This window comes from Calonectris borealis, chromosome 26 (genome assembly GCF_964195595.1).
Source record: "Calonectris borealis chromosome 26, bCalBor7.hap1.2, whole genome shotgun sequence".
NCBI lineage: Eukaryota > Metazoa > Chordata > Aves > Procellariiformes > Procellariidae > Calonectris > Calonectris borealis.
In genome coordinates, this window is record NC_134337.1 from 6,407,285 (window position 1) to 6,432,138 (window position 24,854).

Sequence of the window (24,854 nt, forward strand, 5' to 3'; positions counted from 1 at the left end):
GTGAAGCAGTCCTCTCGAGGAGGCCACCATAGTGTGCCTGAGGTCCCTGGGCATTGTGCGGGGACCGGCTCTGGCCGGGTGCCATTGCTGCACGGTGGAATGGGCAGCGTCCTGCTCAGCAAAGATTGTTTGAGCAAAGAGTTGGCAGCTCCACACAGAAAACAAACAATTTCAACATCTGCTTGGGTTGACATTCAGTTTTCTAGTGTTTCGCTTTGTGGGTTGAATAAACTACTTCCTTCTTGCTCAGAGGAGGAGTTAATGATTTATGGGTCAACTGGCACAACTCTGGTCTCTGCAGAATTCAAACTTTTTTGCATGGAGCCATATCCGCGCATGTAGGTGTATCGTAACTCCTCCTTCGGCGTTGCGGTGCCTGGAGCCGGGGGGGCTGGCTGACAGTCGTAGCTTTGTCTCGCAAGAGCCGAACACGCCGGGTCTCTCCATCTCCTGCTGCCAGACCTCCAGGTAAGACAACTTCGAGCCATACAGCTTTAGGCGATATTGCTCTTGGGAACTGGATTGGAGCTTTCTTCCAACTCTACAGGCACAAAGATTAGAAAATTAGATCAAGTTAAACCAAGAGCTATAACAAGGACTGAAGGAAAGCCAGAGGAATGAAATGGCCACAAGAAGTGTTAGGTTTAGGGCAGAAAGCATCAAGACAGACCCTTTGTTTCCAGGAGGAAGGTAGGCACTGGGAGCGTACAGAACGTTGGGAGGGTTTAGGCTCATAAATGATGATTCTGGATAACAAAGTCAGAGAGGACTCTTGCTGATCTCTGGGGGTGTGAAGTTAGTCCAAATTGCACTCAAATTCCATTTCATAAAGCAATTTGATCTCCTGAATGACTTGTATGCTTTATAGCTCTACTCCAGTTGATATTATTTGCACAAAACCGTTGTATCATTCTGGTTAGATACTTCTCTCTCTCTCTCTCTCTGCATATAATTTATTGTTAGGGAGCTGTATTGACTCTGGCAGGATTTAATCTGACTACAAATTTGCCTCCAAGAGATTTATTACTAAAACAAAACATTTTACCCATAAGATAAGTTCCAGGGGACTTTTTCCATAAGGCATATATAAACTCATGGCCCTGCAGGTATTAATTTGGCTGGTTGGCCGGGCAGAGCACTATGTTGGCAATACAGTGTTTTTAAGTCAAACCTGACAAGCTACAAAGTATTTATGTTATGATTTGATTGGTGCTGTTAGTCTTTCTTTTTTCCTTTTTTAAATTTTATTTTTAAATTTAAATTGAAAGCTGCATTCTCAAAAATGCAAATAAATGAGACTAGTGGAATAAAGCCTATGGGAATTGCTTGCCATCTACAATTGGTTGTCCTTTTAACGTTGTATTTTCATGTCTCTGGGTCTGTCTGCTGGAGCGAGCCTTCCTCCCCCAAATCCAGCTCTGCCCCAGCAGCCCGGCTCCTCCACGCTGGGTCTCGGTCCCGTCGGCCGGAGAGGAGCCAGCAGAGGAGCTGCTCCGCTCTCTTGCAGAGGATTGCAATAGCTTCTGCAGCTTCTGGTCCCCAGCCACGACTGTAGGAACTGCTTAGGGGTGGAGAAATGAGACCTGTCCCTATGAGCTATGGTCATCCTGAGTGTAAATACCCCCCTGCTATTTTTACAGATATTTGGCCTAGAAAAAGAATGTGGTAACTTCTGTGGGAACTCCTGACAGGGAGGCTGGAATAAAGAAGGATGCCAGCTTTGGAGCCGGGGAAGCAGAGGGATCGCGCCGCTGTCCTCGGGTTATTCCTCACCGCTGCCCTTGTTGTGGCTGCCCAGAGTAAGTGAACACGAGGAGGGAGTGAGTCCATCGGGATAAACTAAGATCCCTCAAAGGGAAACCTTCTCCGGGGGTTCACAAGACTTGGATCCTCCTGTTTTCCTCGTTGCCTTTGCATTTTGAGAACATTGTAAATCTTTGTGGTCAGAATCCATCTTCCTTTGCCTTTTTTTCCTTTCTGTGTAAAACGGCCGTAAAATTATTCCAGGTGAAAAAGGTGCAATGATTTATACCACCTGGGGAAAGGAAACGGTTAATCTGGACTTTGTGACCAGCCTTTGAAACTGCTGGATGAGGTGTGAGGGGCGAGCAGGACCTTGTGGGTGATGGTCCTCCCCTGTCCCTGCCAGCCCCAGCCGTCCCCAGTCACAGACTGCGCTTCTCCTCTTTGTTTCAAGCTTTAAGGAGTTTTAAGGCCACCGAAGTGTCCTTGCGGGGACCTTCAGAGTAAATCAGGCCTGAACTCCCACTGCTTTTCTTCCCGGCATCTTTCTGATGGAGTTTCTGTCGGTAGGTGCCTGCGATGTTCCACCACGTCTCCCATCTGCAGAACTCAAAGAGCAATACCATCACCTTACCACATTTGCCTATAATTCAATGGTGGAATACGTCTGTCGTCCAGGTTACGCGAGAAATTTTAAAGCCCAAAACGTCCTTATTTGTGGAAGGAACCGTAAGTGGCATGGATCAAGGGAGTTCTGTATACGTGAGTATATTTTGCGTTGACTTTCGATTTTGTTTTTTATTAGCTGATGCTATCTGCTCATTTTGTTAGAGCAGTATCCAAAGTGACCTCATGGGATGGGGGGACATGAGTGACCTGACATGAAGCACCAGTTGTGTTCTGCTAAGTGCTGGCAACGATGGCAAAAGCTGAAATCTGCTTTGATGCTGGCTGTGTTTGATTGCTGATTCAAAGGATGTTCTTCTGCTCCGGCACTTCGTAACTCTTGGTTCAAAAAAAGTATTTCAAATTTGCAGTAGGAGAATACTTCAGCTGTGAAGAAATGCTGTCGCGCTTGGCAGGGTTACTGCAAACCCCCACTTAGACTGCAGAGACTGGCTGCAGGTCATGATGCAAGTCTTAACAGCATCATGAATCATGGAATAATTTAGGGTTGGAGGGGAAATCTGGAGATCTCTGGTCCATCCCCTTGCTCAGTATTGGAGGAGTCTTCTGCTTTCCTGCTGCATTTTCCCGGTTCTTCAAGAAACTGAAATGAGAACTAACCCCGGTCCTGTTGTCCCCCAGCAAAGCTGTGCCCCTACCCGGGGGAGCCGGCCAACGGCAGACTCGTCCTAGCAGAACAGTTCAGTTTTGGTTCGTCGGTGAACTTCACCTGCAACACTGGGTAAGCCAGGAGGACTCAGGGCACGGGTCGCCATCTTCCCCAGCAATTCTTCTGAAGTCTTTTCCCGCGAGATTAAAGCCTGTGCTGTCAGAAGCCTTACCGGTGTAGGGAATTGCAGACTGTGATTGAGGTATCTTTTAAGCTTTCCTCTGAGAGCTTTAAGACTGACTGCGTTTTCTTAACCTCGTACTTTGAGGCAGCTCTTCCCGAACTCAGGTTCACTCTCCTGGCCCTTTCTAAACCATTTCCAATGTTTCAGTGTCTTTCTGAAGAGGAGACATCAATACTGAACTCAGAGCTGTAGTGATAGCTACAGCTGGCTGATAAAGTAGACATTTTTCCTTAGAAAATGTGCAATTTTTTTTTAATTTAAAAAATGCTTTCGTCAAAAGCCAGTATGTCATTAAAAATGACATTGATGGCAAATTTCTGATCATTGTAATTATGATAAGGAAGCCAAAACCATCCTGATGGCGATGTTACAGGTAATACATCAAAACTGAGTTTGTCAAGTAATTCCCTCTCCCCTCTTTCACACAGGTACAGACTGGTTGGAAATTCTCAAATTCAATGTGTGATTAAAAATGGGGTTGTTACATGGGACAGAGATATTCCCATCTGTGAGCGTAAGTAGAGTTCCTTAATTGATCTACCGCTTAAATGTTACTGGGGGTGGATAAAGAAGCAGTTGTGTGGCCCTGCTGAGGATTTCAGCAGTTCAACGCATGGTGGAGTCTGGAAAGACATTTTTTCTTTGTGTTTTTCTTCCTGCATCATCCTGCAGAAAAAAATTATTTACTGTCTGGGAGTAAGGCAGCTGCACGTCGGACTGGTATATCCCAAAACCACTCGGCGCCCGGGTCAGAGCTCTGCTGCCTGTGGGCTGGCGTGCAACTCCTTGAGATCTGCCCTTAATTTCTGACCCTTCTGGCACCTCGTGTTTCAACTTTTTTCTTGCTAGACCTTTGGTTCAAGACGAATTAAGTTTTTTCTCTCTTGTTCTTCCCTCCCTCTACCATTTCTCCCCCCTCCCTCCCCAGCAATACCATGTTCACCCCCTCCAGAAATCGCTAACGGAGAGCACAGCGGAGCTGACAAAGAGCTCTTTGAATATGGAACATCTGTCACTTACCGGTGCCACACTGTCAAACGGGGAGAGAGGCCTTTCTCGCTGGTGGGAGATGCCTCTATTTTCTGTACAACCACAGATCACATAAATGGTGTCTGGAATAAGCCAGCCCCGGAGTGCAAAGGTGAGCTGCTCCCACGGCCGGGGCGAGGTGCGCGCTTGCTGCCCTTCCCTGCTGCCCGGTCTGCTAAAGCTGTTTCCTTCCTTGGAGCCATCTCTCTCCTTTATGTTGCTGGAATCGCCTCTTGCAGGTGAGACCCTCCGAGTTTGGTAGCAGTAACAGGAATTGGGATCTCCCATCGCAGGGGCCGTGACTGCTGACGGTCACCGAGTCAGCAGGGGGTGTGGGAGTGGGATTTCATTAGCGTTCGCAGACCAGACGATGCATCTTGCCTGCCGGCCTGTGTAAAACATAATGCCCGCAAAGAACTCGGAAAGCTGCTGTGATACCTGCTGCCTTTCCTATGTTCTTTTTACGCTTTGCCTTAATAAAAAGTGCGAAATAAAAGAGTACTGTAATATGGAGTAAGGAATTCAAAAATATCACGTCAGCTTGCGACCTTGTCATGTCCATTTTCAGCCTTTTTGGTGAACACATCTCATGCTACAGGAACGTTTTTAACTTACTCTCATCTCCCCTCTTGCGCATAACTGCTAATTTCCTAAGTGCTGGCGTTTCCCTGACGCAGTGGTTAACTGTGAGCATCCGAACGTGGAGAACGGGAAGCTGCTGAGCGGGTACCGGGCTGAGTACACCTACAGAGACACCGTCGTGTTCGACTGCAACTTCCGCTACGCCATGAACGGCAACGATGCATCCACGTGCAAGGAAAACGGGCTCTGGGACCCGCCGCTGCCGCTCTGTCAGCTCAGTAAGTGTGGTGGAGCGGGCGCTCCACCGGGCCCGGCAGCTTTGCTTCGGTGAGGTTCCCACCCGTCTAAGAAAGCATTAGGTCGTCAAATTGATGGCTCCAAGATTTTTGGATTTTTTTTTGGCTAATCTCTGTAGCAGGTGACTTTAGGAATTTATGACTTGGAGCCATAGAGACTAAAGCCTTGTCCCATTCAAGCTGGTGGGCGTTTCTCAGTAGAATTCAAAGGGACTAAATTAACCTTACTATACTTAATATTTTTAAAGTTTGTTGGTAAAGCCTCAGACAGTATAAACTTTATTAGAAATTACATCTCTTAATAAGAGTGCAAATTAAAATGCAGGCCAAAATTATTCCTAGGTTTTCATTCGTCTCCTTTGCATTCACTCTTTAGCGTTACTGAACTCAGACCATTAAGCGCGTCTCAGAAAGAACAATGTGAGCCCACGATTTTTCCCCAAATTCTCTCCGTTATGTTACACACCGCTATGGGCCTCGGTGATTTATCACTGGCAATGTCCTTGAATTGATATTTCATTCCTAGGTAGCTGTGATGACCCTCCAGATGTGCATAATGCTGTTAAAGCAAAACTTGCTGGCAATTTGTTTCCTGTGGAGACTGTCGTTACCTACGAGTGCAGGGAGGGCCACCAGTTCAGCCCGGGAGAAACCACCCGGCACATCAAGTGTCTGCCGGATTTTACGTGGAGCGAAACTCCACATCCTTGTGAAAGTAAGTGTGTGTTCCTTTGGCTTACTCACCCTTGTGATCTGGCAAAATTATTACCGAATGAAGAAACTGTACGTGGTCTGCTGTTGTGCAGATCGCAGGGTGGGGGAGAGAAGGGGGATGCTCCGGGTGCCCAGCTTGGCATGTCTCTGCTCTTTGCTGTGGCTCTTGAACTGCTTTGATTTGTTCCCCAGCCACAGGATTTTCTCTGCTTTATTTACCAGCTATGCTTTCTAGTCCCTTGAACCTGTGGAAAAAGTCATTGCAGTGTTGAGGGCCCCTTGCTCTATCCAAGGGGACGTTGCAGTTGCAGAGTCCCTTGCAACCACCCCGTCCCCCAGGAGTGCCCAGGGATGGTGTTGGGGCAGATTTAGTGTTGTGATGTGGCTTTGTCTTACAAAGCATTCATCCTTCTGTTTATGATGAATCTGCTGTCATCCAGACGGCTTTGCCGTGGTTTCACACTTGCTAATGTTTGGCATTTCTCAGGAATTCGTTGCCCAAATCCAGACATCAGGAATGGAAAGCCCTTACATGTATGGGAAGAGAAAGACAATTATGCGTACGGAGACAGACTGCAAATTACGTGTAATGATGGCTATGCTTTCAAAGATCATAGGAATAACGTTGTGCTTCAGTGTACAAGTGATGGGAGATGGGATCCAGCGCTACCGGAGTGCATTGCAGGTAGGCGAGAGTTGGTGAAACCTGTTGACTTGGCGACTACTTATTTTTGACTGCAGAGGTTTGGGTCACTCTGTACAGCGTAGTTGTCTACTGATATTTGCAGAAAAATCTACATGTGGCCTTAGATGATGGTAGTAGTAGCCAAGGAGAATTTTGCTCCACTGCCACGTATCCCCAGATCTAGTCCTTCTGTGTTAACTTGGAAGAAATAGGCAGCAAAAGATCCAGGTGGATCATTATATTGCCTGGGGATTGCTGTGGGAAAAGTATGGGGGTTTGCCAGGGGGCTGAGCTAGTGTCTGGGGAGGTGGGATGTGAAGGGTTGGGTGGTGGTAGCTTTGAGAGGCTCAGGAGGTTCCTAAGAAGCCTGGGAGATATTTACCCAGCTGGAAGGGGATGTGGTTTGTGCTTTGGACAACAGCTCGGCTGGTTTGCTGACATGAGGCTTGGGAGCAGAGGATGTTCTCAGTGCATTTCCCCTCTCAGAAGAAAATGCAACAGCATAAATAACTGACCCTGCTGAAACTAATAACGTAGCAATGGGGCACGTAGCAATATCAGCGAGGTGCTGGAAGAAGCCTGAGCCCAAAAGCTCGGGAAAACCTTGCCAGGAGGAAAAAGCCTGCTCCACCTCACAGAGCAGCCAGCATTAGAGCATGGACGATTCCTTGTCCTGGCCCTAACGCTGCCTGTGAGGTGCTCAGCAACCTCACGAGCGCAGCTCAGCGGGAAAGCAGGACCTGCAGCCCCTGGGATGATAACGGTGCGTGGTGCCGAGAGCCCCGAGGGGAGGCTCGGGCAGGCACGGACCCAGCTCTGCAGCATGTGCCTTTCCCAACAGCCTCAGAAAAATCTGACTGTAGAAGCAGAAACTCCTTTAGAGTTACAAAGGAAGCGTTGAGACCTGCATTTGGATGACAGTCACCTTTTTTTCAGGGTTCAGATGTTCCTGCTAACTGTCTTCTCCATAGAAAGCATCTTCACTGGAGTTCTTTCTGGAAATACATGACGTCCTTTATTTTCCGTTGTTTCTAGAACCTCGTTGCCCAAAGCCAGATACTGCTCATGGAAGAGAGATTTATAAAAGCAAAAATGACTACACAGTTGGGACCCGACTGAGGCTGGCGTGTGATTCGGGCTATGTCCTCAGGGGCCAGGACTTGACCGAGTGTCAGGCTGATGCAAGCTGGGCTCCCCCGTTACCGTTTTGTGATAAAGGTATGTGCAACGTGGTGCTGAGAAGAAATCTCGTGCACCAGTACGCAGAAACAGCAGTCAGTAGGTGACCTGCCTTCAGCATCTGCTTCTGGGGAACGGGACGATGCTCACCGGCTCACGGGCTGAAAGTGTTGAGGTGTCTTCTCCTTGGAGATGTGACCCGGGTGGGAGCTGAGCGAGAAGTGGGAGCCTCGAGCAGGTGTAAGGCAAGGAGCCAGGCAGCAACTTCATGTGAATTTGCCACACTACAAGCATGGAGTTAACTCTTGTACTGATTTCCCAGAAGCAATTTTGGTTATCACCTGAGTATGATAACCGTGCGTTTCTTTTCTCATCGGTTCCCTTTATTCCACAGTCTGTGGCCCCCCTCCACAAATCACCAACGGGCAGCACTCTGGCTCGGGACGGGAGCAGTTCCCCTACGGCGCAGAGGTGACGTACAGCTGTGCGGAGGGTCTGTCCCTCATTGGGGACGCCTCCATCTACTGCACCTCCGAGGATGGGGTGAACCTGGCGTGGAGCGGACCTGCCCCGCAGTGCAGGGGTGAGCCTGTGCGGGATCAGACCGAAGCCAGGAGCGGGGTGCGATGCTGAGGCTAAGCCCCAGCCCCGTTACCTGCCCTGGTCCAGGAGCTCCAAACTCAGAGCGGCTCAATGACCGTGCGGCTCCTCCGGCTCCCCTGCGAAGGTCTCGGCACCACGCGCTGTTCAGTAGCACCAGGGACTGGAAGGGTCTCCCTGGGGGGCTGCTGCAGGCAGCTGAGGGTCAATTCTTGCATTTGAGTGTAAAACTGATGCAGAGAGCTCCAGGAAGAGCGGCTCTGCTCCCCCGCCCCGGTTCCCCCTTGTCCCTGGGGACGGGCAGCAGCCAAACCCCCCGCTCCCCCCTCTGCTCTCTTCCCGCAGTGGTTCGGTGCCCCAAGCCCGCAGTCGAGAGGGGAAGGATGACTCCGCAGAGGTTCACCTTTCCCTACGGGGCGGACGTGCGGTTCTCCTGTGATGAAGGCTTCGTGCTGCACGGCGATGCCGAGAGCCGGTGCCGGGCCGACGGCGCCTGGCACCCTCCCCTGCCCACCTGCCAGCCAGGTGGGGACCAGACCCGGGCAGATGCCCCGCAGCGGGTTTGCACAGCCCAGCCGTTGCTGCTCCTTCGAATCACCAGCAACGGGTGGAATTTGCAGGGCTTTTTCTCCTCCATCTCCTCCCCTTACATTATTTTTTGGCATGCATTTTCCTTTCAGCTCAGTGTCGCCGGCCCTCGGGACAGGAGGACCTAGTGACTTACTCTTTTAGATCACAGTACGAGGTGAATGAAACCCTGTTGTTCTCCTGCAAACGTGATGGCCGTCGCTCAGGACAGTCAGAAACTACCTGCTCAGCTAACGGCACTTGGATTCCACCTCCCACGTGTGTAAGTACCACCCGAGTCCAGGCTTTGTCTGTATCTTGCCCCGTTTATCGCCTGGAATAGCCCTGGTCCGACTTCACGAATGTGGTTGCTTCGTTACAATAGGGCTGGCCTGACGGAGGGGCGGCAGTAGGAGGGGGATGCTCAGCAGGCTCTGTAGGTCCCTGCAGCAGAGTTTCTTCATGCCCTCTGTCTTTGTTTTGGTTCTTTTAAAGAAAAAGAGTGATACATGTGAGAAGATTCTTCAAAATAGGGAAGCTTTCCAGTGTGGAGTTCCTCTGACAGAACTGAAAACTCTGCTGGAAGTCCAGAAACTGTACCTGGAGATCCAGAAACTTGAAAAGGAGCTAAAAACCACAGCATACGGCTGACTGTCGTCACTGGTATCATAAGAACCGTCCTCTTTGCATGTTCAATAATCATGCTGACCGAGGATTTTTTATGACTTTGTAATTCGTGCTAATACTTAAGTAGCCAGAACGAAAATTACTGATCAGTCAAGGAAGAGATTTGGGGAGTCAGAAAGTGATGACTTCTGGCTCATTCTGTTAGAGCTCACTGGGTTAGGTTTGTACATCACTTTATATGTTTTAAAGCTTTACATTTAATATGTTTGTTATACTGACAAGTGTGCAGTTAGAAAGGAACTGAGTGGAAAGTAAATTTTTGTCAGGGCCGAGCAGACGCCGTACAGACCGGCACGAGCACGGTAAGAGCCACAAACCCGCACTCGCCCCACAACTGCTGCACCTCTTCAGCTGCAATGCGGTATAGCCCGTGGCTGCTCTGTTCGTATATGTTGCATTCATTATTGTGAACAAGCACTTCACTGCCTAATTAGCTGTGACCTTCAGAGCAGGCACAACGAAGAAAACTTCAAAGCCTGTTTTCTAGCAAAACAAAAAAGCCAGGTTTTCTTCCCAAGCAGCACAGAGGCTACGGCAGTGCCACTCGCTGCATCTTTGTGTGTGCACCAAGAGCAGTTGTTGAAAATAAAAGTGTAAAGAAAGAAATGGCTGAATGTTTTCTGCAACTTCCAGTAAAGGGGAAGCGCTCTGTTAACACGCATCTTGTGATCGGCCCAGTATTCCTTCACCACGAGATTATAATAAAGCTGCAATTGTAATGACAGCCGTGTCTGGCTCTTAATAATTCTGTCCTTTCTATAGTAAAGGGAAGAGGTGCTTCAATAATCGTTGCTTGATTAGGCACGGAGGGCTGCTATTGCCTGAGCGCAGTGCGGGGGGTGTTTGCACAGCAGCCTGTCCCCCGGGGTGAGGAGGCGCAGTGAATGCGCAGCACTGCCCAGCAGCTCCCCGTGCTTCAGAAACGAGGCCAGGATGCTGCGGAGCGGTTCTAGCTGTAAAAAAGCTTTATTCCCGCTGTCCCCACCGGGGAAGAAAGCAGAGCAGCGTTCCCTCCCACAGCGCATCCTCGCTGGAGAGCCCAGGGAGGGCAGCCCTCGCCTCGGGCAGGTCAGAAGGGCTGGGGGGTGGCAGCATCAGCGTGACTCCTCTGGCCTGTCCCCAACTTCCCACAGCTGCTTCCCCTTCCCCGGCGCGCTGCGGCGGCTTCTCGGCAGGGAGAGGCTCTCGCGCTCCCGCGGCGCTGGGCCGGCGGCTCCCCGCACCATGCCGGTGTTTCTCTGCCGGCCGGGGCGGCTGCTGGCAGTGGTGGTGCTTGTGCTGCAGCCGGCTGGGAGTCTCGGTGAGTGCCGCTCCCCTGCTCGTTTTCTTTGCTTCTGCGGCTCAGTTTTGCATACGGATCAAATACGTAATAACCGGGTGAGTAAAATTCAGCAGACCTTCCTTTGGCTGAAGTCGCTGCTAACATCCTCCTGATGTTCTTGTAAGGGTGATCTGAGCTCAGTGGCTGCTGCTAATTGCCCATTTCTCCTCTTTAGCTGCACCTCTAGATGCTTGCAAAGAGCCACCCAAAATTCTCAATGCTTTTCAAAACTCTTGTGTTGGGGTACGGATTCCCCCCGGTTCCGGTGCTAAGTACGGCTGGCTCAGAGGCTACGAGCGTCTCCCGGGGGACACTCGGGCCAGGTCTCTTGTCTGCAGAACTTCTCCTGGTCTGGAGTTCAGAACTTGCGTCGCAGGGAGCATATCACCCTTTGCCTTGATCATCTGTGCAGTAGCTGGGAAGTCCCCCTCCCGGGGTCGGAGGATGCCCTTTCGGTCTGGGGATCAAAGATGCGGATGGTGGTAAGATGGGGAGAGTCAATGAGACAGGTAATAGTTTTTACCGTTTAATTAAAAGGGTCATAGTTAGCAATTTGAGTGGTATCAGGTAGATACCAAGGTTGATGCTTAAGCACCGAGGCAGCCTGTAGACATCTTGAAGGTAGCTGGTGAATTGCCATGCATCCTGCAGGCTGGCTTCAGTACAGGAGAAGTGGGGGCTTGCTGACTAATGTCTCTAGGAAGGGGAATAACTCGCAGTTTCTGCCTGGAAGTTGACAGTTCCTTTAAAAACAGGCCTTTTGAGAAACTTCTCCAGCGTGCACAGCACTCCCCTGCTGACCCCGGCTGCCAGCACGGCCTTTGCAACCTTTTTTTTTTTTTTTTTTAAATTCATGGTACTTCTCAGTCCATTTTCCAAATCCAAACATTACCAACGGGTGCCGATCCCTAAGCTGGGGCCTGGGGAAGACACATACGAGTATGGAGGCACTCCTTCCATGGGTATTGGTCTCAAAGGCAGCATCGCCAGCGCTGCCCTGACGCGGTGCAGCTGTGACGGTGCTGGGGATGCTGCTGTACCAGGGTGTGAGCAAGGTATGATTTTAACAGAGACACACTGTGTCTTGGTGACCTGCCAGCATCTATCGGAAAGCATGAGGAAATCCCAGTTATAGCTGCCTTTAGTTTAGTTTTCTCTGTTATTACAGTTTGTGACCAGTCCCAAAATATTTCTCATGGGAGGTACAGTAGCTGGACAAAAAGTTTTTTGCTGGGACATCAGTGGTGTCCTGTGTGCTAGAGGTTGCGCGGTTGTTGGAGAGCCTCCTGTTTGTTGTAAAGCTGGAGGTGGGGTGCCAGCACCCGGGAGTCACCCCACCCCTGAGTGCGCAGATGAGTCCTACTGCAACCTGCTAGAGCAAGTGCTAGTAGGAAAGGGCAGAAATAATGTTTGATTGTGTGCAACGGGAACGCTACACTTTTGGAGTCGTACTGATGATGGCTGCTCAAGCATGCTTATTAACCCCTAATCTCTCTGCCTCAGTTGCTGCATTTGTTAAACTCTGTCTTCTCTTACTGACCAGACAGAGGTGCAGGGACAGTTGGTCACCATAGCTGTATTCAATAAGAATACCCCTGAAAAGCCCTGTTTGTTTGGTGATCCACAGAGGTTCAGTGTCCCGTCCCAGACATCGCACACGGACAGCTGAAACCTGCACAGAACTTCACCTACGGCAGCGTAGCCACACTCGAGTGCGATGCCGGCTACATCCCCCTGGGTGCCACCACCGTGCGGTGCCTGGGCAGCGGCAGATGGTACCCGCGGGTGCCCGCCTGCACCCTAGGTACGCACAGATCTCTTTCCTCCTTACTTTGTCTCCCACGTGTAATCGCCTGCTTGTGTTTCACTAGAAGCAGGTGCAGCGTTCGCAGGAGAGGGGTTGGAGGGTGGGAAGCACAGCGAGCTGCGCTGTCTGACGTTCGGTGGCAGGATTCCCCTCTGCTCTTTCACCGCCGCTGGGTAACGCGGCGGGGCTGTCCTCACTGGGCTCTCCTACCTTACTGCAGGCTACGCCCAATGAGACGCAAAATGTACGGGGAATAAAGTCTCTCGTTAGATTCACGTCATTTGGTGAATTTGTCACCATTATTTTTTCCCATTTCAGTTCACCCCCATACCCCACAGCGATGCTCAGGGTTGCTGCTGTCCCTTGCTGCTTTCTGGGGTTTCTACCCTTGCCAAGGGGCAGGCTGGGTTCCCCCAAAGGCAGGGCTCAGCTTCGTCCGCAGTGGGTCTCTGGTGGAGACCTCCCAGCTCTGAGGGTCCGCATTGTCCCCTGCTCTGGCACCAGGTCACTGTCCCTACCCTCCTGCCGTCGACCATGCGGACCAAAACTCTCAGCGCGAGTTTCCAGTCGGGACAATCGTGACCTACTCCTGCAGATCCGGATACACTTTGCTCCCTGAAGTATCTCCAATAACTACTTGTCTTAAAAATTTCACATGGTCCGTAATCCCAAAGCTTTGCCAGAGTAAGTATGCCATTTCCTTTGCTTTGCCAACAAAACATCAATTTAATCATGTGGAAACAACATTGTTTTCAGATACCCACTAGTGGTGCTGTGCCATAAGGACTTTGCTGAGCAGTGCTTTGGCTCTCACTGGTAATAATTTTTTGTTCAGAGGGTAGCACGGCTGAAAAGAAATAGCTGCAACTCACGCTGATATTTAGCTGTTCAAACAATGATGCAGTGGTGCAGCTAGTAACATATCATCCCTTCAGCACAATTCATAGCTAATCACAGGGCTCAGATCATTCTGCCTTCCAAGAGAAATGGTTCTTATCACATAATTGCCACCCCTGAGAACGCCAGGTCTGGTTAGGGACGTCTGTCGGCGTTAACCGGCCGCCTGGCAGGTTCTCTGGGTCCGCAAGCCACCACCGTGGGAAAACACCCCCGTGCCGACGTCTCCTGCTCTCCCCTCCCGACCCAAACCATGGAAGCTCTTTCTGATGCTGGTGTTCCTCAGAGGCGCAGTGTCCCAGCCCGGCTATCCGCCACGGGAGGGAGATCAGCCCCAGGAGAGCCGAATACACCTTTGGGCACCAGGTGGAATTTCAGTGTGACCCCGGCTACGTGCTGAGGGGCAGCCAGAGGATCCAGTGCTGGTCTGACGGGACGTGGAGACCCGCCGTGCCGTACTGCGACAAGGGTGAGCCGGGAATTGCATCTCTGCAGTGGGTGGGAACAGCAGGGAGAAAATCGCGTCACCTGAGCATCACTTCTCGGAGAAGGTGGTGGTAGGAGAAAGGGTCCAAGTCACAGCGTTAAATGGCTTTAACGTTTTCATCTTCTATTGAAAACTGCACTTGATTAAATGTGTTGAGTAATGGGACTTGCAGCCATTTCTCAGAGGACTGTTCAAGGGGTTTATGATACTCAGAATTCCTCCCCGTTTATGAGCAGGATCATTTCTCGTGGAAAAGAGGAGGGGGTAAGGGAAGGTCGGCTGAAGGGGAGGGGATGGAGGCACATGCTGAGGTACTGGGGCCGTGCCAGGGCGGTTAGCTGGGTCAGTCTGGGAACACTGGCAGAGCCAGGGCCAAACCTGGCAAGAAGCGAGGAGGACTGAGGAGAGCAACCCCAAGTATAAACATTGAGAACTGGTTTCTCCTGTTACTTCCCTGCACTTCTCTGTCTCGCTGGCCGAATGAAGAAAACCTTAATTTTTCCTTTCTCTATTATCTCGTAGTTTGTGGTCCCCCTCCGAAAATCACCAATGGGCAGCACTCTGGCTTGAGAGTGGAGCAGTTCCCCTACGGCTTAGAAGTAAAGTACAGCTGTGCAGAGGGTCTGTCCCTCATTGGGGACGCCTCCATCTACTGCACCTCCGAGGATGGGGTGAACCTGGCGTGGAGCGGACCTGCCCCGCAGTGCAGGGGTGAGCCGTTTCTCCTCTACGGGATCAGACCGAAGCCAGGACCTGGGTGCAAAATTAGCGCTCAGCGCAACGGGATTAGAAGCGAGCAGGGCTGCCGGGAGATCCCGCTTCCTTTGCAGGCTGCTTTGCAGGCTCGACAGCTCCAGACTGGGGATAATCCACGTGGAAATAGGAGACACTGGTTCTCCTACATTGATGGCCATCAGGTGGTCAGGAAGAGCGGCTCTGCCCCCCCGCCCCGGTTCCCCCTTGTCCCTGGGGAAGGGCAGCAGCCAAACCCCCCGCTCCCCCCTCTGCTCTCTTCCCGCAGTGGTTCGGTGCCCCAAGCCCGCAGTCGAGAGGGGAAGGATGACTCCGCAGAGGTTCACCTTTCCCTACGGGGCGGACGTGCGGTTCTCCTGTGACGAAGGCTTCGTGCTGCACGGCGATGCCGAGAGCTGGTGCCAGGCCGACGGCGCCTGGCACCCTCCCCTGCCCACCTGCCAGCCAGGTGGGGACCAGCCGGGAGCCGAGCCAGCGGCCCCTGCGACGGTGCAGAGAGGTCAGGGTGCAGCATTGCGTGGCTGTGGCTGTGTGTCTGTCCTCGGGGCTCCCCTAGCGCCTTCCCCTCTTTGCAGAAGAAACAGCTGATGTTTACCAGGCAATAGCTGAATTCTTCTTGACAGTCCTGTATGAAAGAGGCTCTAAGACAGGTCAGGAGACACCATCGTTACTGACTTTCTCTTCAGTGCGTGTTCTTACCGACAAATGTCGACCTGCAGTCTCTTGCATAGGGATGCCTGGATTAAGACATTGTCAGAAAACAGCAAATCCCTAACACCTCTCAGGGGCTGTTCTGACCTTCACCCTTCCCTCTTGAAGGGCCTGGGGAAGTCACTTTGCTTTATCGTTTGGTTTCACAGCTCTACAGATTTAAGTTCACCTGCACTGACTCAGTCTCCACAACCTTTGTAGGTTTTTTCCTACTGTTGTGGTTTAACCCGGCAGGCAGCCAAACCCCACGCAGCCGCTCGCTCACTCCCCCCGCCCAGTGGGACGGGGAGACAATCGGAAGGGTAAGAGTGAGAAAAACTCATGGGTTGAGATAAAGACAGTTTAATAGAACAGAAAAGGAAGGGAAAATAATAATGATGATGATGATGATGATGATAGAATATACAAAATGAGTGATGCACAAGGCAATTGCTCACCACTCGCGCTGACCGATAACCAAGTAGTGATCACTACTTCCTGGAACACGCCTACCATTCATATACTGAGCATGATGATACATGGTATGGAATACCCTGTTGGCCAGCTGGGCCAGCTGTCCCAGCTATGCTCCCTCACAGCTTCTGCTTGGTAAAGCATAGAAACTGAATGTCCTTGACTAGCAGGGTACTTAGCAACAACTGAAAACATCAGTGCGTTATCAACATTCTGCTCATACTAAATCCAAAACACAGCACTAGGAAGAAATTTAACACTATCCCAGCCGAAACCAGGACATCTACCTATGCAATGATGACCCTCATGCCTTCTGCTGTGGGTTTTCCTTTCAGTTCTCTGTCCACAACCACAAGTGGCCAACGGAAGGCTGAAAAGCACTTCGGATGGTAAAATGTCATACCAAACAAATGAGACTGTTACTTTTGAATGCCTTCATGGATACCGCTTTTCAGATGATGGAGACATGTCTTCAGAAGACTCTTGGACAGCCATGTGCTTGCCTGATGGCAACTGGACACCGCTGCCCAAGTGTGTAAGTACCATAGCCTGGCTGAGTTCCTGGATGGATGCTGCCTGACTTCTAATACGAAAAATAACTGTTTGAACTTCTTAAATGCTTTTGTTTTATGGTACCAATGGGGGGTGCAGATTGCATTGGGGCAGTGCATGGCAAACGGGACAGAAGTTCAGGCTCAGAGCTGAGGAGTGGGTGGCTCTCCATCTGCTGCGGTGCAATCTCACATGCTTTTTTCTGGGTTTTGTTTGGTTTGTTTTACTTTTTAACAGAAGAAAGAAGGTGATGCTGATGTATGCGAAGAGATTCATTATATTAAAACGGGCTTTGAATGCGGTGTGCCTATAGCAGAACTAAAAACTCTGCTGGAAATACAAAAACTATTTCTGGAGATTAAAAAACTGAAGATGGAACTAGAAAACTTGCACAAGTGAGTCCTGTAACGATCACCTTTGAACATGCAGTTTGTGTAGTCACAGCGTATGTAGGAAGGCTCTTGGTGACTTTATGGTTCATGCTTGCATGCATATAGCCAGAGAAATAATAACCAATGTACGGGAGACTGCTTTTGCCATGCTAGATGCTAGAGCACAGAGGGGTTTTTGCTCTTCTCCTTAAGTCTGACAAGCTTGATTCGCTATTGAACAAATATGTTGTTTCACATTTTATTTTAGGAAGCATAGTAAAAAATTAAATTGAGCTTTTTTGAGTGACTGCATGAACTGTGCTAAGCCGAGAGAAGGGGGACTGAAGTCCACAAAAGTGAACTTCTAGCTGAGATGAGTGTCTGGCTCTCTGAAGGTGCTTCTGCTGTAATCTTCCAGCCGGTGGTTTGCGCAATGCCGCATCCTCTGCCTGTACCGAACTCAGCCTGTCATAGCATTAGCACACTTCTATCTAGAAATAGCAGTGAAGTGAGCGTTTAACTACGTGATTTCCTGTTAGTCTAGCTCGTGACTTCTATTCATCTAGTCAAGGGCAGTTACATACAAGAAGTGCATTTGTAAAGGCTTCTATTCCCTTACCCCTGGACCTAAAACAGGCAACAGGTTTCTGGCCCAGCACTGTGTTCGACAGACGTCTGTGGTGGTGTCATCTTCCACGTCCCTATTTCTAGCAAGCAAATGCTAAGAATAGATGTTGTAAGTTTAAGAAGACAGCAAAGATTGTTCTTATTACTTAATAAACGATAATCAGTTTATGTAGCTCTGTGATGCAGCAATTACTCCTTCCCGTCAGGATTACAATAAAGATGCAGATGTAACCATGGGTGTCTTGTAATCTGTCACACCGGCTGTAAACCAGGCAGATTTCCAGTGCGGTGCAGCGGTGGTTCTGATTGAGAGCCGAGCCCTGGCAGCCCGGGTCGGTCCTCGGGGAGCCGCAGTGGGCACGGCACGGCAGGCAGCGCGGGGCTGGGCGCACCGTGCAGCACAGCAGCTGCTGCTGCCTGGGCTCAGTGGGAGAAGGGGGAGCACTCATCTCCCGCACAAGCTATTTGCAGCGGTATATCATTGCCAGCTGCATGCTTTTATGAGTTATTAGAGTTGCTTTAAATGTTACTAGAGCCTCAAGGACAACACCCAGGGAAGAGACGGTGTCTCCCATCTTTACACAGAAAGATGCTTTGATAATGCATCCTGTGCTTCACCACGTCCCGGTGAGGAGATCTGCAATGAGAGGCATTCTCAGACCCGCTCCGGTTCTCCCTGTGCCACAAGGAGAGCACGGCTGCACCCTCCTGGTGTGACACCTCCCTCTCCTCCGCGTCGTGCTCACCTGCGACTGCAAACAGAAAGTGTCTTATCTCCCTGTGCAAGGCTCGAAACCCATAAGCATGAATAAGAACTGGGTGTTCCGTCCCGTGTGTATCTAAGACTGTGTTTGAGTAGTCTTGGCTGATGTCAGACGGGATATTTCAGAGCGTTAGTCAGTGCGCAGATGTATTCGCTCACACCGGTTCCTAATTACAAATGAGTCAGCCAATCAAGAAAAAAAATTAACAAACAAAAAGGATAATGCTTTTATTTTTTGTTTCACTAACTCTGCTTATGGAAGATCTGTGTTGCGTTACCTGCCAGCAAATGACTAAGTAGGCATTTTCCTAGCCTGGACACAGCTTGGGGCTGGGTGGGGGTCTTTTCTGCTCTGGTAGCATTTGGTTTTGGTAAAACTCTGCTAGTCAGCGCTCACTGCCAGTCTCAGGTCAAATAAAAGGGTTGAGTTATTCCCCCATCCCTTACAGTGAGGCAGGAGGACCAGGAGGCTCTACCCAAGCCTGTGGATGACAGTTGTCCCCCACCCCTGGCCGCTCTCCGTGTCCCTGCAGGAGGGTGTAGCTCCATGGGTGTTCTGGAAAGGTTTCCACTGTTCCAGAGGCTTGGCTGAGCCTGCTGAGCTGCATCTCCTCCCAGCTTCAGAAACAGCCCCTTGGAGCCAACGGTGCTTGACAGAGGAGCACAGAAATTGCTGCAATGAAGTCTGGAGAACCAGGACGGGGGAAGCGCCCAGGCACCCTGAGCTGTGGGGCACCTGCTGGGGCATGGGGGTCTGGCCATGCCGCCCTGCTCCTGGCCTTGCTGGGGCTGCTAGGCACGCCGGTGGCTCGCGGTGAGTACGGGGATGCGGGATGTGTGGGGAGGACCAGTGAGACCTGCCCAGGTCCCACCTTGCTGCTCAGGTGTTGGGGAGGGTGATGCCACCAAGCCTGGGGACCCATTGCTTGATGCTCTCACGGATGCTCTCAAGGATGCAGCCCTTTGCCCAGAGGGGAAGCCGGGGCCAGCCCAGCCGCACTCCTGGGATGCTCCCTGGGGCTGGGGAAGGGGCCAGGGAACTGGCTCCTCACCCGAGGAGGTCTCCTCCTGCCGCAGGTGACTGTGGGCCCCCACCTCGCATGAATCATTCCAGACTGTCCAGCGATGAGCACGCCAGCAGCTTCCCCGTTGGATCCAGGGTGATGTACACGTGCCTCGAAGGCGCCATCAAAATCCCCGGGAGGTCGGACACGGTGGAGTGCCTGCCCGGCGCGCGCTGGTCAAAGCTGCCCGAGCCCTGTGGCCGTAAATACCTCCCTTCTCTGAAACCCGGCTCCCTCGCCTGTCTCTCGCTTGGCTTAAAGTTTCTGCCACTTAGGGCGGCTGCTCGGCAATGGCACCATTGCCATCCTGGCAAGGTACAAACCCGCTTCCCTGAGCTGCTGTTCGTCAGAGCTGGTGCTGGGTGCAGGGTCCGTGCCTGTCGTCGAGGGGGTCAGTCGGACGGTGGCTGGAGCCCAGGATGCTCGCACATCTCCCGAGCCCCGGCTGGCAGAGGCTGTGCAAGCGGCTGCCCCACGGCACGTGCACGTGGCTTCTTATTTCCTACTAACAGCTTTGCCTTGCACTTCACGCATCTTCACCTGCGCTTTGCAAAAGATGCATTCAGCAGAGCAGCAGCCTGGTATGAAAACAGAAGTCACCTGCGATGAACGCGAGGAGCTTTCCAAAAGCACCGTAGTGAGAGCGTTTCTGTGACTCCGAGGTTTATTTTGCATGCCTCCCAGCGGGCAGCTCCTTCAGGCCCGCTTTCCTTGACTGCCAGGGAGCTGTGCTGCCCCAACAAGGTTGCGGTTTGCTGCCCTGTCCAAGGCGGACGAGAGGATCAATTTCTTTCCTGTTGGGACCAATGTGAGCTACGTCTGCCGCCCTGGCTACGAGAACATCTCAGAAAGTTCCCCCACCAGCACTTGCCTTGAAAACCTGGCGTGGTCGGAAGCTGCTGAGCTGTGCAGGAGTGAGTATCTCTGCTCTGCTCCGCTTGCCAAAAAGCAGCTGTGGAGTTGGGAGCAGGTCAGGTAGCTGCTCCCAACCCACGTGCTGAAATGCAGCTGGGCCGTTATCATCCCCACAGCTACATGCTTAATACAAAATTAGGTGGATATTCCTTGACAATTCATATTTAAGACTGAACAGCAGGAGTATCAATAGGGTTCTTTTTTTGTCTGCTGGCATGAATGATCTGTTTTGATTTTCATCTTAGGAAATATGTTTGCATCTGGACACGGCATATGTACAGGACAAATGACAATTTGCAATTCTAGCATTGAACTTCAAAATTAAGACAAAGCATGTTTCTTGGTGAAACCCATGTAGTATTAAGACTGATGATGTGGCAGCAATGCATTTTTCACAGTCGAGTAACTTACTGCCAATCTATTGAGAGGGAAATATCCCTGCAAATATTCTCCTCTGCCCTCCTGCGAGATGCTTACCCCTGTGAGTGCGGAGCCCTTGCGGGGATCCGCACCTTCATCGACAGCCGGTTCTGGCACCCGCCAGCTCGGCTGTGACAGTGGGAAGTAAAACGCTTCAGTACCTTTGGGTATAGCCCTCCACGTCTGTCCCTTATTTAGCCATTTTTATTTCTTCATCACTGTGTGGTACCACTAACACTGGCCTTGTTCTGCGGCAGGGAGATCCTGCGGCGAGCCGGGAGCGCTGCGCGGGGGCAGGGTGGTGGCTCCCACAGACTTGCAGTTCGGTGCAAGAGCGAACGTGTTCTGCGAAGACGGGTGAGTCGCGGGGCAGTGCCCCGAGCTCCAGTACACCAGTGCTGATGCCGTTATACACACCCCGGTCCAGTGCAATGAACTTGTGGACGCGGGCTGGGCTGCTATTTCACAATATATCGCTCCTACGGTGCAGAGCATGGGGCTGCTTTTCCCACTTGAATCAGAGCTCTGGGCTGGGAAGGAATAAGACACAGCTGGAGGGAAGGGACTGGGGTCTGAATTCATGGCTGCCTTTTCCTTCAAGTGTCATCCAGAGGAAATTTAACTGCCCCAGGGTGTCTATCCCAACAGAGCTGGCTGTACCATCAGTTTATAACTATAGATTTCAAAATGTATTACTTAAAATATTTCAATTTAACATATTTGATATATATTGAATAAAAAGGGGTTATGGTTGAATTTTAAAAATTCAATGATGTTCAGCTAGAAAACTGCAATGAAGCACACTTTCCGTCAGCCAGTGAGCTGACTCACGCTTTCTGCCTGCTTTCAATCAGGACACATATGCAGCAGACTGACTTGCAAAATTAAGCTCTTAAGACTCCAGCTAGTATTCCTCCCTCCCTGGCAGGAGCCAGTTGGCATCATCTGGCTTGTTCTGTCAGTCTTTGCAGCTGCTTCAAATGTAACAGAGCTTTTTTTTCTCCAGATATTCCCTTAGGATGGACGTTGGGGAAATGACAGCACGGCCCACCCTTCTGGGGTTCATTTAGTCTTCGGCACTACACATCAGGGTGGAGGGATAATGTTATCCATCTAAGCAAGATCAGATGCTGTCAATCATGTCCAAATGATGAATTTTTTTGCACAGGAGGATGTAATTCAAAGATTGGGGAAGGTGTCGGTGCTGTCAGAACAAGATGTATTAGCTTCCAGCAAGCCAATCCCAAAGCCACTTTAGTGAAATGCAGATCCCTATTGCCCCTCGCTGGTCCCTGCTGCATGTAGTGGATGCCTTTGAATATTTGCAGAGACCAGCTGGGAAGGTAGCAGTCTGCTGTCGTTTGCTTTTCTGGCAAAACTTTAGCAAAACAGCAACACCCTTACAACCCAAAAGCACCGTCCTAGGGAGAAGGTGGCACCGAAGGAGGCTGGGCACCCTGCCTCTGCCACCAGCACTGAGGGTTGCGGCAGAGCCAGCTAACCGACCCGGGTGATGCAGCACCGCCGCGAAGCGGAGCAGCAGTCAGGGGCTGAGCCACAGCCTTCAGAGATGCTGTGTGTGCTCAGGAGGGAGCTCCTCACCTCCTCACCTCCTCCTGGTGGGTGGCAGCGGCATGGGAAAGGCGCTGGATGCCAGCAGCCTGAATCCCAGCACTGTTCTCTGCCAGGAAGAAGGCAGGGAGAAATAGTCCCTGATTCAGCAAATCCGAGCCCGATGCATCCATGTGGGAAGCCACACCTAACCTCAGCGCTCTCTGGCATTCACTGTGTGCTCTGCTGGCCGCCAGCTGCAACTTCTCCCATCCTTGCAATGGAAGATGCGCCCTGCAGCCGGCCAAAGGAGAGAATCGCCTGAAAATAGATTAGCAAGGATCCTGGCAGAGAGCGAGGCGAAGGAGCTCTCCTGTTAACCAGCTTGTATCTGCATGTCTGCTTGCTTTAAAACTGCCTTTTCTACACTCCTGATCATGCTGGTACCGGGAAAAAAAGTTCTTCTCAGTTTCTGGATAGTTACACAATTTTTTGTTTTCTTGTGTATTTTCACTTAGGTACAAATTAGATGGGAGTCACTTCATCCAGTGTCAGCTTAAAGGAAACGATGTTGAATGGAGTAAACTTCCAACTTGCGAATGTAAGATTAACCCAACCTTACTTTTGACTTCTGTCCAGTAGATCCTGCATACTAATGTCTAGTCTAAACCCGTCTCCGTACTTTGTTCGGTTTTGTTGATATTATGTGGCAGATCTGTCACCAACACGGCAGCTGAGAAATACCCATTTTGCTGCTGACACTGTATTTCAGCAGTTTTGTTCCCACAAGATCAATGTATTTTCTCATGAGTTAAGGTTGCAGTGAAGGTGACGGGAAGAGATTTTGAGGAATCACAAGCCAGGGCATGGCAAGTTGCCTGTTTTTTTTTGTGGCCCTTGGAGTGAGAGGGAGAAAGATTTAACAACAGAAACACTTCAGAAAGAAAAGAGAGATGATCGAGACAGAAGGCAGTGCTAGTTACCCATCTTCAGTTGTCCAAAAGGTTTATTGTCTTCAAGAATCTTAGGGGATGCAAGAAACTTTTGCATTTTCATTATTACTGCAGCCTTTTGCAATACTCATTTTGACCTTCTTTCTTGCAGTAATTACCTGCTCTTCACCACCTCAAATTAGCAACGGAAAGCACGATGGCAAAGGTATAGAAAAATTTGCTTATAACTCAACAGTGACTTACAGCTGTGACTCTGGCTTCCAACTCGTTGGAAATGTGAGCATCCGTTGTACGAGTACGGACAAAACAAATGGAGTCTGGAGTGGAACTGCACCTGAATGCAAAGGTGATTTCACCTGAGTTTAGTATTTGTTACGAGTTCAGTATTTAGTATGCACCAGCTTAACATATTGTGACTGCTTGGTACAGGACATGTCAAGCGTAAGTCATGTTGCAATTTTAAAGAGAAAAAATGCAGTGCTGCTAGAGTGAGTAAGGAATGAACGGTCAGTGCAAGAAAGGCGTAGTGCTCCTAGCAATACTCACTCTTTATACCCTAGAGAAAAGCACGTCTGTCAAACTTGGAGCAAAAGAAATGGAAAGGAGTCCTCCTTCCCCAAGTGAGTTGAAATGATTCTACGTTGAATCAAGTCCCACGTTTCCCAACTTAATTTGCTCCTTTATCACATTTCTATGAAAAAGCCATTAGATTAATTTCACACCGTGATTTTCATTCTTTCAGGTTCCCGTGGAAATGCCATCCAACCATCTAAGAAGGCTTTCACACAGGAAATGAAGCTCAGCCTTTACAAAAAGTCACTCCAAAATACCATCTCCTTCTCCCGTTCTTCTTCTTTCTCCAGGACACCAGGTCAGTCCTGGAGGCTCATTTGGAGTTCAGGGGAACTCATTAATGGGACTCCCTGGTTACTCCCAGTCCTATACCTGGAGTTTTCGATTTTTCCCATGTTTCTCTTCAGTGTCAAGGGGCTGTGCTACCCCGGCGTTCAGATTTGTTGTACCTTTGTACAAAACCCAAAACTACTATTCTCCTGGGACCAGCCAAGGATCTGCGTGTCCTCCAAAATACATGGGGATCTCTGGCATCCTCCCCCAAGCCGGCTGCTTTGAAAACTTAAAATGGTCTAAAGTTGCATCATTTTGTGGAAGTGAGTGATTTTTTTGTCATTCTTTTCTTCTATAAGTTTTCTCTGCATAATTTGTATTTTTCACTGGTTGGGCATCTGGTTCAAAGCTCAGGTTTGACTGCACTGACCTCCTCCTCTTAAAAAAAGCTTTGTTTTGTGTGAAATGTATTTTCATTTGTCAATTGTTTTCTTGCTCTCGTGTTAGAGATTTTGCTTAAGCCATTTTTTTTCTTGAAAAGCAAGAGATAACTTTACACCATGTAGCCTTAAGCGTGCCGGGGCTTCTGTCCTTGTTGCAGCAGCGAGAGGCGATGCACTAACGCTAACCTTGTTCCACGCTAGCGAGGTCGTGGGCAGCCAGGAGAAGCCGGACGTGGCAGAAGTGCTGCTACAACAGATTCCCCATCCGTTGCAAAGGATTATTTTACCCGTAACAAGGGTGAGTGTCAGTTGTGTTGG

General features: G+C 50.3%; 1 protein-coding gene across 1 annotated transcript in view; it reads left to right on the forward strand.

Moving 5' to 3' along the window:
* Window positions 1-253: 253 nt before the first annotated feature.
* Window positions 254-24,854, forward strand: part of CR1 (complement C3b/C4b receptor 1 (Knops blood group)) — a 75,577-nt gene continuing 50,976 nt past the window's right edge. The window contains exons 1-30 of the mRNA XM_075173980.1: window positions 254-468; window positions 1,641-1,799; window positions 2,314-2,505; window positions 3,052-3,151; window positions 3,692-3,777; window positions 4,192-4,404; window positions 4,970-5,152; window positions 5,697-5,885; window positions 6,372-6,569; window positions 7,605-7,787; window positions 8,143-8,331; window positions 8,694-8,873; window positions 9,029-9,198; window positions 9,411-9,561; window positions 12,551-12,727; window positions 13,235-13,414; window positions 13,914-14,096; window positions 14,637-14,825; window positions 15,136-15,315; window positions 16,367-16,566; window positions 16,821-16,981; window positions 17,373-17,462; window positions 19,459-19,610; window positions 19,684-19,989; window positions 20,131-20,322; window positions 21,001-21,100; window positions 22,813-22,895; window positions 23,399-23,593; window positions 23,990-24,118; window positions 24,695-24,834. Coding sequence (XP_075030081.1) covers window positions 1,712-1,799; window positions 2,314-2,505; window positions 3,052-3,151; window positions 3,692-3,777; window positions 4,192-4,404; window positions 4,970-5,152; window positions 5,697-5,885; window positions 6,372-6,569; window positions 7,605-7,787; window positions 8,143-8,331; window positions 8,694-8,873; window positions 9,029-9,198; window positions 9,411-9,561; window positions 12,551-12,727; window positions 13,235-13,414; window positions 13,914-14,096; window positions 14,637-14,825; window positions 15,136-15,315; window positions 16,367-16,566; window positions 16,821-16,981; window positions 17,373-17,462; window positions 19,459-19,610; window positions 19,684-19,989; window positions 20,131-20,322; window positions 21,001-21,100; window positions 22,813-22,895; window positions 23,399-23,593; window positions 23,990-24,118; window positions 24,695-24,834 — 4,779 coding nt within the window. The 5' untranslated portion in view covers window positions 254-468; window positions 1,641-1,711. The remainder of the gene's footprint in view (window positions 469-1,640; window positions 1,800-2,313; window positions 2,506-3,051; window positions 3,152-3,691; window positions 3,778-4,191; window positions 4,405-4,969; window positions 5,153-5,696; window positions 5,886-6,371; window positions 6,570-7,604; window positions 7,788-8,142; window positions 8,332-8,693; window positions 8,874-9,028; window positions 9,199-9,410; window positions 9,562-12,550; window positions 12,728-13,234; window positions 13,415-13,913; window positions 14,097-14,636; window positions 14,826-15,135; window positions 15,316-16,366; window positions 16,567-16,820; window positions 16,982-17,372; window positions 17,463-19,458; window positions 19,611-19,683; window positions 19,990-20,130; window positions 20,323-21,000; window positions 21,101-22,812; window positions 22,896-23,398; window positions 23,594-23,989; window positions 24,119-24,694; window positions 24,835-24,854) is intronic.